This window comes from Cannabis sativa, chromosome 5 (assembly GCF_029168945.1).
Source record: "Cannabis sativa cultivar Pink pepper isolate KNU-18-1 chromosome 5, ASM2916894v1, whole genome shotgun sequence".
NCBI classification, from domain to species: Eukaryota; Viridiplantae; Streptophyta; class Magnoliopsida; order Rosales; family Cannabaceae; genus Cannabis; species Cannabis sativa.
The window spans coordinates 70,935,559-70,947,617 of record NC_083605.1 but is presented as its reverse complement, the minus strand read 5'-3'; the positions used below and the strand labels follow the sequence as shown (position 1 = coordinate 70,947,617).

Below are 12,059 nucleotides of genomic sequence, written 5' to 3'. Positions count from 1 at the left end.
AGGGGGGGCCATGGCCACTCTAACATAATGAGTGGCTCCGCCCCTGGGGGCAACATGCTCCCTGTTTCGTGCAGAGTCGCGTGTAGGTTGGTTCAGGTTGAAACCTCCTTGTTCAATCTCTCGTTCCTTGCGAGTACGATTACTGTTAGGACGATCAGTACGACAGCTAGCTGTATTATTACTTGAGGGTTGCCTAAACATGGGTTTGGGACCCAAGGTGGACGTCAGGTCCTGACTCATTCTCTTCCATCGAATTTAGCCTGTAGAGCATGCATCTATTCCTACATGGTCGTGTACTGTGCTATCGTAAGCTCGATAATGCCTTCGGAGGCCACTGTTGGCGTGAGCGACAGGAAGTGGTCTGTTGTAGCCGTTGATGTGGACGTCTCTCAAGCATGTCCAACATTTTTGGGGAGTGATGTTGGTCCGTCCCACACCTCTGATGATTGTATCGGTTGGGTTTGTTCCATCTCCAGGGATGAAACGTGCATAATTCCAACATTAAAGGATCTTGTATTGTTATTTCCATTTGTTTGGTTGGCAGCCATGATGATTTTCCTCCAAAATCGATAAATGAACTTCCCACAGATGGCGCCAAATTTTTTTCGAAGGAATTTGGACAACACCAAATTGTATGCAAGCAGTAAATAAATAAAGAGAAATAGTGAGTACTTTACTTAGAATATCAAGTATTCAAAAGAAACTGCCAAGACAATTGAACAACTGGAAAATAAAATGACCACATAGGAAGTATAGTGGTTCAGTCAGATCACAATATGCTTAGTCTACTTTTACAAATGATTTCTGCTTAGTTTATTCATCTTGGATCACTCCTTTATATAGAAAGTAAGTGTCCTTTTAGTTATACATAACTGATCGGTTATAGAACCATTTTATAATAAATAACAATATTAAATTAGAATAAACGTAAAAGAAAAAATGAAGAACAGTTTAATCTGTTCTAATAAGTGTAGCAACGCATGCGACTTATAGGGTGCGATTTGTCTATTCATGTTCCTACACAAGCTCTGTGACAGTCAGTAGTCTCATGATCCGTAAGAGGAAATACCGGGTAAGCTGTGCAATCCCACACCGCCTGGGGAAGGTCAAGCGGGATGATTCTGAGACTGTGTAGGTATGGGACTACACAGTTGAAGAGAGCATAAATGGATTGATTGGTACTACCTATATCAACAAGGTGCATCTTGTTTTTCGGTAGCCCATCTCGAAAGAACTCCATAGTTAAGCGTGCTTGGCCTGGAGCAATTTCAAGGATGGGTGACCTCCTGGGAAGTTTTCCCAGGATGCGTGTGAGTGAGGACAAAGCACGCTGGAAACACTTGTGTTGGTCTGTAGGGTCAGTCATCAATCCAGGAAGCAGCCAGAGTGGCGTACTCGTGTATAAGAGCCATTAGTCCGTGGGTGTAAGGGCCCAATGGAGGCTTGAAGCGGGGACGTTACAAAATGGTATCAGAGCCTTGACCCAGCCGGAAGTGTGGTCGACGAGGACGTCGGACCCCGTAAGGGGGGGTGATTGTGATAGTCAGTAGTCCCGTGATCCGTAAGGGAAAATACCGGGTAAGCTGTGTAATCCCACACCGCCTGGGGAAGGTAAAGCGGGATGATTCTGAGACTGTGTAGGTATGGGACTACACAGTTGAAGAGAGCATAAATGGATTGATTGGTACTACCTATATCAACAAGGTGCATCTTGTTTTTCGGTAGCCCATCTCGAAAGAACTCCATAGTTAAGTGTGCTTGGCCTGGAGCAATTTCAAGGATGGGTGACCTCCTGGGAAGTTTTCCCAGGATGCGTGTGAGTGAGGACAAAGCACGCTGGAAACACTTGTGTTGGTCTGTAGGGTCAGTCATCAATCCAGGAAGCAGCCAGAGTGGCGTACTCGTGTATAAGAGCCATTAGTCCGTGGGTGTAAGGGCCCAATGGAGGCTTGAAGCGGGGACGTTACAAGCTCGCAGGCTTTAGATGCATTCTATATTCATAAAAAGGGCTGATGAGCCTATCACTAGCTAGGATATTTGCGTTCTATCTGAGTCGCATTGATTGACATCTTATGTATCGATACACTGGACACGAGAGTCCCTATTGGGTCATCGAGTACGTTTCATCATTCATACCAATTGTTATGTAAAGAAGTGATCTTTACCTAGTCCCAGGAGAAGGCTACTTAGTCATTGCATACGTTTCGACATATGTGCGACTTATATAAATCCCTCTCAGTCTTGCTTATCTTACATTACGCAAGGTGTAGTATGCGACTAAACTCTGTCAAGGCCTCATCATCTCGCGAGTTTGGTTTAAGCGAGGTCAATTCTCGAAGAGTCCTTAATTAACAGCTCATCCATCCTTTGAAAATCGGATCCACGTGTTAATTTTATAGGAGACTAATCTCTAGTTTTTAGGCAAAAAATTTGCATTATAGTAATTTATATAATACTATTCATTGTTCTAACATATTTTATTAATTAGTTTTTGGGTTTAATAATTATTTTTGTATGAGGATATACATATATATTAATATTATATATTTGAAATGAATAAAGTATAATAATTTTTTTAAAAAATAGAATTTTGGTGATGTATTTTAGAAAAGCTTATGTATGGTGTAATGTAAAATTGTACTATAAAATAAAGGAAGTAGAGTTTTGGTGATGTATTTCAAAGAATAGAGTAGAGAAGTTGTTGTGCTATAGAAGAAGAAGAAGAGGAAGAAGAAGAAGAAGAAGAAGAAGGAGATGAAGAAGCATGTGGCGCATCATTTCAACGAGAGATAACAAGTTGGTGCCCTATGATTTTGGGCTGGGCTTTTTGACATATAAAGACGGGCCAAGATGCAAAATGGCCCTAAATTTAACAATTAAGTTAATAAATGTCCATTTTTTTAAAAAATATTAACACAATGTCCATTCTGTTAAAAGTTTGATAATACAATTATAACCTTGAATAATTAAGTGTTTGGTATAGTTATTTTGCACAATAGTATATCGTTTTTATGTGCAATAATATATTAAAAAAACAGAAAGGTAGTATATTAGTTTAAGATTGTAGTATATTATTTTAATGTACTATGGTATATAATGAACGAAAGACGGAAATTAAAAAATGTGGAATATTAGTTTAAGTTTGAGGTATAGTTATATTTCACTAGGAAATATTGTCTTTATGTTCATTAGTATATCATGAAGGAAAGAAAAAGAAAAAAAAACATGTGGAATATTAGATTAAGTTTTTGGTATATATATATGGGTATGCTCTTAATGGGTATTACCCATGTATGGGTATTTTATTCTTGACCATTGGATCAAATATCTAATAGTTGATATTTATAATCATTAATTAAATATTAAAAAATTAATATTTCCTATTTTGTTATTCTCTATATTCCTAAAATAGATAAAACTATTAATAGAAATAAAAAATTTATAAATGGAATTGTTATTTAAAAAATAAAACACAACTAAAAAAATTAACAAACTATTTTTTTTTTAATAAAAATTATTTTAAAGATTAAAAAGAAAAAAAAGTGTATATTTATCTTTTTATAAAAATTTTTCATACTAGAATTCTAAATTGCATTATTGAAAATAAAAAAATAATAATTTTAAGCTTTAAACTGTAATACACATAAAATGTATAAGATTTTTTTTAAACCTAAAATCTTTAATTTTATAATAATTAACAATTATTTATATATTTTATTTTTTTAAAAAATACTTAAGCTTACCAAATCTATAAGAACAAAACTAATGAAGAAAATTTTAACAAAAAAAAAATGAAGGAAGAAAAAAGTGTCATAAACATTATTGAATAATGGCAATTGCCAACACAAGAATTTTAGCACAAAAAAATTATATTTGACCCCTAGACAAGATTATCATATTCCAATCCTAAAAATATAAATAATGAACAACACCTCATTAGTTATTCTAGGAGAATGATTCATGGTAATATCAAAAAAATCATTGGATGGTAATAATATTTTTTTAACAATGATAGCCTAAGTAAGAACTAAGAAGTATTGTAGCGTTTTATTTTTAAGAATATGAATAATATTAAGACAATTGGATTCCACAATCAAGCTCCTATATTCTTCTAATAAAAAAAAACACATTAATATACATGTAAATGATTTTTACTTTTACAATAATAAATTATTAATAAACTCATAATTTCATAAAATAATAAAGTAGTAATTTTAATTAATTTTTTTAAAAAAATTTATAATTTTTTTTTTCAAATTATTAGTTGTAATTATTATTTTCAATTTTATAAAAAATAAATATATATATATTTTTTTAAAAAAATAATTTTTAGAAACTTTCCATAAAAAAGTTATTGGATTATTACCTTATTAATTTTTTTTAGTTCCCATCAATGTGTATTACCCATTAAGAAGTGTTCCATATATATATATATATATATATATATTTTTCCCACTATACTGGTGGTATATTAATTTTTTACTATAGTATTTATGCTTATGATTGAAAAATATAGTTTTTATATGCTATTGTATATCGTGGAAAAAAATCATTTAATAGTATATTAGTTTAAGTTTATGGTATATTTATATTGGTCTAAGGTATATTGTTTGTATGTGATATGTATATCGTGAAGGATAGAAAGGAAAAAAAACTATTAAATATTAATTTAAGTATGAGGTATAGTTATATTTGACTGATGTATATTGATTTTATGTTCATTGGTATTTCATGAAGAAAAGAACAATAAAAAAAAACTTGTGGAATATTAAATTAAATTTTTTGTATAATTTTTTTTTTCACTATGCTGGTGGTATATTAATTTTTGACTATTGTATATTTGCTTATGATTGTGGTATAAGTTTTTGTATGCTACTGTATATTGTGGAAAACAATTCATTTAATAGTATATTAGTTTAAGTTTGTGATATATATATTGGTTTAAGGTATATTGTTTGTATATCATACAATATATTAATAACATATTAGACAGCTACAACAACAACAAAATCTAAAAGAATAAAACATATAACACCTTTTATATAATGAAAAAATAGTTGACAAAAATTCAGTAGAGAGATTTTGATCTATTGGTTTTCATAATTTCTATTAAAGAAATAAAACATATAATACCTTTTTTTTTTATAATAAAGGGTATTTTAGGTATTAAAAAGTAAAAAAAGACATTTACTTTATTATTTTAAAAAAGAGACATTAACTATTTATAAAGTTAAAAATAGAGCCATTTACTTGCATTTCTCTATAAAGACAAGGCTGAGATGCAAATTGACCATAAAATTAGAAACTAAATGACTAAATTTCTATTTTTTTAAAATAAAAAAATTAGCAAAATGGTCAAATATAATAAATTAGCTACTAAAAATTATAAAAATACATTTACTACATATTAATTTTTTTCAAAAAAATTATATAATAATTAAATTAAGTTATATAAATTTTGTAGTATTGCATATTAATATATGGAGCTTTTTTAAATATTATAAGTAAAATTAATTTTATTTACAAAATACCTTCAACAAAATTATTTACACAAATACCGACTTGCCACGTCAGCATAGATACCAAAATTTAAAATAATTATTATAAATAAAAAAAACTTGAAAATTTTGGCTTTTAGAAATTTTAGTATTATACAAGTTTTAAAAATAGCAACCTTTTGGCTACTTTTGATGTAATATTATCTTAACTAGTTACTTTTTATTAATAACAAATTATTTAAAGATAAATTTTTTCTCATACACATTTGGTTGCTTATTTTGATCAATTAACTTTAAAATTATGATTTTATTTTTTTTTTTAATTTTGAGGTCATATTATGTCATTTTATAATTTAAGATGCTTTGAGGTTACTTTTTTTTTTAACAATTTTAAACCATATTTTGAGTTGTGAAAAATATATATATTTTACAATATAAAAATAAATAAACAAAATAAAAGTGTAATATAGCAAAAAATTTTAAATAATTAAAACAATAATATTTCTAAGTAATAAAATAAAACAAAATATCATGAAAAATACATACATAAAACAATCAAGTGTTATAAATTCAACACACAAAAAAAAATATATAATAAAAGTATAATAAATATGTATTATATTTTGGGCCTTTTTCATTTTTATACTTTTAATTTTTTTATTTATTTATTTTTTTTTTTTTGCATTTTTACATAATTTTATATAGAAACCCTTATTGCAACTAGCGTTGCAACCTAAATCGCAACAAAATATCGTATAGAATTCCCTATTGCAACTAGTGTTGCAACTACTTTAGAAACCTAAACCGTAAATTTAAAAAAAAAAAGTTAAAAAAAACAGTATATAAAGTAATTCCCCTTATATTTTTCAATATTTTTTATTATATAAATAATTTTTAACATATATAAAATGTAATTAGATTGGATCGGTTTTTAATTGGATTTTAAAATTGACATCCAATAATCGATCCAATCCAATTAGAATCTAATTTTTAGAATCCAATTCAATCCAATTATAATTGGATATCTAACTTTTTATAATTGGATTGGATTGGATCAGTTCGATTTAATTGAATTGGATTGGATGATGCTTACCCCTAAGTTATACTATTGTTAGCAAATAATTGGAGGAGGGTTTGAGAAAAAAAAAAGATAAGAAAGGAAAAAGTTCTCCCTCAATATTTATAAGGAATATTTTTTCTTTTCTTAATTTATTTTATTAATTAAAAAATAAAAAGATAAAGGGAAAAAAACAAAAAAAGGAAAAAAAATTACAAAAATACTTTGGGCCGGCCCATTAAACATTTATACAGTCCACATACAAATATTTACAAAAATACCACATGCACTAAGCCTTCAGGTGTACAGAGCGAACCATGAAGATGAAAATACACGCTCGTTTCAAAACCGCAAAGCAACCAAAATGAAACCAAAACGAGAAAAATACAATTATTAATTCTGGCAAAATCAACTGGAAAAGAATACCTGCAATGATCTAAATTGAAAATGACGAAAAAAAAAATCAGAAAAACTGTGAAGAAACTGAAATTACACATTTGTTTTCTGTTTTATTCGATCAAAACAACTCCCCCTAATATCGAAATCCAGATTCATGAAATGTAGATCTGTAACAAACAGATCTGGACCTCCCACCAAATTCAAAACAATGTATGATGTGAAATTTTTTAAAAAAACCTCATGAATAATACATCTACGTTATATACAGTTACATTTTGATTTATTTTTTGTTTTGGTTGCCTTATAGTTGCATTATCGTTTTATGATAGTTTATATATTATGCAAGAATTTAATTTGATGGGGACTAAGAAATAGTAGTTATACATAGTAAGTTTTGTGCAAATAGTTGCATATTAATTTTATAGTGAAATAACATATGCAAGTAGCAAAACTATAATAAAACTACAAAACAACTGTATGCAAGTGCAAATAGTTGCCTTATAGTTGCATTATCGTTTTATGATAGTTTATATATTATGCAAGAATTTAATTTGATGGGGACTAAGAAATAGTATATATACATAGTAAGTTTTGTGCAAATAGTTGCATATTAATTTTATAGTGAAATAACATATGCAAGTAGCAATACTATAATAAAACTACAAAACAACTGTATACAAACTAAAATACAGGAAAAACTCTTTGAACATCAACATCCATGATAAATCTCATTGTTACCCATTGATGATATAAAAATGGACAGGAAATAACTAGATAAAAAACATATTAAAAAAATACATACAGAAGGTGTAAAATTTCCCAGAAACGTTGACAATGAAATCTCTGCACACTATTCTCTAATATTGTTGCACGTGAATGTTGTATATCATCAGTTTTTTCAATAGCAATGCTATATATGTTCATCACTCTTTCAATAGTGATTTTTATTGACTTAATTAGACACACTAACATGCGCGTTTTTAATTTGTACAAATAATATTAGACTGATTTTGAGATATTTCAAAAATAAAATCTTAGAATCGTGGTGCTGTTGGTATTGGTATACCTAATTTCCTAATATCTACTATATATGTTGACAATAATATCATTGTGTACGTCTCAAAAATCTTCACTACGTGTGCATATCATATATGTATATATATAGTTCTCCCTTGATTGATAGAAGTCAATCCTAGACCTAAGCAACAATATATAAGAAACTAGCTTTACAATTAAAAATTAAAAATAAAAAGAAAAGAAGAATTGTTATGGAAAAAAAAATTAAAAATTAAAAACTGAAAATAAAATTAAAAATAAAAAATTAAAAACTGAAATAAAATTAAAAATAAAAAATTAAAAACTGAAATAAAATTAAAAATAAAAAGAAAAGAAGAATTGTTATGGAAAAAAAATTAAAAATTAAAAACTGAAAATAAAATTAAAAATTAAAAACTAAAATAAAATAAAAAATTAAAAATTAAAAACTGAAATAAAATTAAAAATAAAAAGAAAAGAATAAAAAAAGAGAGTGAAATGATGGATTGATTGATAGAAAATGAAAAAAGAGATGGAAGAGAGTAGGATTTGATTGATGATGGATGGAATGATGACTAAGTGGTATTTGTGTAATAAAACCAACTTTGTAAGTAAAAATGTAGACATAGGCGTGTATGAGTAATTTTGTAATAAATTGTGTAAAATGGATTTTTCATGTAAAAATTTCAAAGATAAATATGTTCTTCAAAATGTTATAAATAAAAACTAATTATATTTAGGGGCTTTTTTATTTTTACACTTCAAAATAATTTTTTTTTTTGTACTTTTATGAAATTCTACATAGAAACCCCTATTGCAACTAGCGCTGCAACCTAATTTGTAACAAAAAATCGTATAGAAACCCCTACTGCAACTAGCGTTGCAACCACTTTAGAAACTCTAACCGTAAATTAAAAAAAAAAGTTAAAAAAACAATATATGAGGTAATTCCTCTTATATTTATAACAGTGATAATTTACTTAAATTTTAGTATTTTGATTATTTTTTTAATTATGTAAATAAAATAAGAAAATTCTAATTTTCTTTTCATACTATTTAATATACAATATATTAAAATATTATTTTCCATTATTTTATATTAAAAATTCATTCATTTCTCCTCTAGATTATTATGATTCCAAAGTTTACACATATATGGTATATTAAATCACATACAATATTTATCAAATAAATTTTTAAAATCATGTAATTTATTATGCAAACACATCTCATTCTTGTAAATAGTAAGCGGAAAGCAGAGCACATCCACTTGGCTTTGGTTTCACTTTTACTTACGGCTGAGGATAGCCCAAACGCCATGCTCTGATATCCTCAACCTCTTCCACCCAACCACAAACAATGTCTTCCATGGCCTTGTTTTCTCCGCCAACCCATCTCCCAACACTCTCTCCTTCTTCCCATTCCAAGACCCATTTCCCTAACAACCCTTATCTCCTTCTCAGACCCAACACTCCTCTCTTTCGCCGTCTTTTAACCCCCAAATGCTCTCCTGATAATGGAGCCGGAGCACTCGGCTCAGCTGCCACCGCTGTGGAACCCAAGGCCCCAGAACCTTCTGTGCCCTCCTCTGAGAAGGTTGACAGCTCAGCTGGGTCAAACGGGTCTGCACTTAAAACCCCCGAAGTGGAAATGGTGAGCTTCTTCGACAACCCCAAATGGGTCAATGGAACTTGGGATTTGACTCAGTTTCAGAAAGATGGCAAAACCGATTGGGACGCTGTCATTGATGCTGGTGAGGTTCTTGCTTTCTTCTTCCTTTTTTTAAAGTGTTCTTTTGTCTGAAGATATGGTTAGAAATGTGGTTGTGCAGCATTACACATTGATTGTTAGTATCAGATAAAAATGTGAACTTTAATTAGTTTTTCTTTTTGGCTAGTTAATGATTTAAACTAGTTTCTAAACAATCTTTTATTTATGTAATATTTATTTCTTGGAAATTAGCCACTCCTGCTACTTAGTCATAACACTAATCTTATGCTATAGCACCACCAGGTTCCTTGTGGCCATACTTGTTACTGTCATCACTTAAAATGAATCATCATACCACCACTCACTGCTATAACAATTTCCACTAGTTCTGTCCACATTGGCCACTGCCTTCTAGTTCACTTTTGATAGTCAATTAATAAAAAACTTGTTCTGGGTTCAATTTCCTCATAGGATATGTTTTTTAATGAAGGTGTATACTCTATATTGAACATACATAGCATAAAGGGTTTCTAAATTTCGAACCATTTGCATGAAGTTTGAGATTAGATTAGGATTCCGATCACATGCTCATATTTCAAGTTTTGGTTAAAAAATCAGCATATCCCACTTGGTCTTTTTCAAGAGTGTTAAGAAATCGAATGGTGATGCTGATCTTTCTTATCTCTTTCTGTGCACTGGAGCTTATTAGTCTACATACTTGAGCATATCAAAACAGATTTGGCTAATGAACTTTTCTTCAACATTGTCATCAGATACAATACTTAGGAGTATCTCAATGGCTTATTATTAGATACATGGTTTCTAATCCTCTTTGTTTCTTTTCACTTATTTTGGCTTGATACAGGTTATCATTATTCAATTTTGTATATGACTAGTTGTTATCCAAAACTGATAATTTGATATGGACTTTACACCTCTGAATTAGTGTTATTTTCTATATGTTGGGGGTAAATATATCTAATCTTTTCTTTGTACATTGGGTAAATAAATCATGCATGTAACTTATTAGTAAAGTAACTTGATTTCAATTGTATATATTTATGTATTATTTAACTTGTATGCTTCATGATAATTCCAAAATTACTTCAATGCTAATGAGAAACATTAAGTATTGACTATTTTCAGAGGCAAAGAGGAGAAAATGGCTTGAGGACAACCCTGAATCATCCAGTAACGAGAATCCAGTAGTTTTCGACACCTCCATCATTCCTTGGTGGGCATGGATAAAAAGATACCACTTACCTGAAGCCGAATTACTAAACGGTTTGTTAATATCGGCTTCATTTTGTTGGCACAAAAACACATTCCGCTAGCCCCCATTAATCAATCATAAGTCGTTTACATGTTTTATGCAGGCCGCGCTGCCATGATTGGGTTTTTCATGGCTTATTTTGTTGATAGCTTGACTGGAGTAGGTTTGGTTGATCAAATGGGAAACTTCTTTTGCAAAACTTTGTTGTTCGTAGCAGTGTCCGGTGTACTTCTAATACGCAAGAACGAGGACATCGATACACTAAAGAAGCTGCTGGAAGAAACGACATTTTATGATAAGCAATGGCAAGCAACTTGGCAGGATGAGAAGCCTGGCAGTTCCAAGAACTAGTTAAAATTGTTGTTAGAAGTTTGGCTTTTGAATTAGGTTGTTGTCTTCATTTGATTTGCACAAAGACAAGATATTCTGCTAGCCTATATATGTTCCTTTTAATTACTTAATCTTTTCATTCATGTCCTATATAGAATATCAAAGTATGGGTCGATTGATAAGATTAAAAAAAAAACAGACAAATACATTTTCCTCTCGTATTTTGTTTTAGAAATTGCTTAACATATATCATTGGATAAAAAGATTTATAAATCATCTGATGTCACTATTTTTTTTTTATAAAAAAAATGAGTGGCTCAGCGCAGCGCAGATGATCATATTCCAGATATTCTATCCCTTAATGATATTAATTTTTAATCTTAAAAAAATCTCTTACTTATATATATGCTTACTAAAGGTAATTTAAACTTAAAGTTGAATTAGTACTTTATTGGTGGTCTAAGCTAGAAAAATTACTTATTAAAAATATTTAGTATAAATTTATATCTTTGACTTTAAATTTTAGATTCTAAATAGAAATTTAATTTCAATTTTCAAAATACATTGAACACTACGGTGTAACTTTCACAAGTTGTTAATATTTATTTTCTATCAATGGATCCAAACTGTATGTTAAATGTATAAATTATGAGTTTTATATTCTGAGACCAGAATCCACTTGAACTATTCTAAGAACTCTTTGTTGTAAATAGACCTAGGAATCATCAAAAGACTACAACCACAATAATATATTTAT

The 12,059-nt window shown here is 29.3% G+C and overlaps 1 protein-coding gene across 1 annotated transcript; it reads left to right on the top strand.

Annotated features, from left to right (window-relative positions):
• The first annotated feature begins 9,159 nt into the window (after positions 1-9,159).
• On the top strand, positions 9,160-11,519 carry LOC115716609 (light-harvesting complex-like protein 3 isotype 1, chloroplastic). Its single transcript, XM_030645440.2, has 3 exons — positions 9,160-9,742; positions 10,846-10,983; positions 11,076-11,519. Exons 1-3 carry the CDS (start codon positions 9,349-9,351, stop codon positions 11,321-11,323), a joined length of 780 nt encoding a protein of 259 aa, XP_030501300.2. The 5' UTR covers positions 9,160-9,348; the 3' UTR covers positions 11,324-11,519.
• The last annotated feature ends 540 nt before the right edge of the window (positions 11,520-12,059 follow it).

Coding starts and splice junctions, on each gene's coding strand:
- LOC115716609 (XM_030645440.2), top strand. CDS start 9,349: ATGTCTTCCATGGCCTTGTTTTCTCCGCCAACCCATCTCCCAACACTC. Junction 9,743..10,845: donor GGACGCTGTCATTGATGCTG/GTGAGGTTCTTG, acceptor GACTATTTTCAG/AGGCAAAGAGGAGAAAATGG. Junction 10,984..11,075: donor TGAAGCCGAATTACTAAACG/GTTTGTTAATAT, acceptor TGTTTTATGCAG/GCCGCGCTGCCATGATTGGG.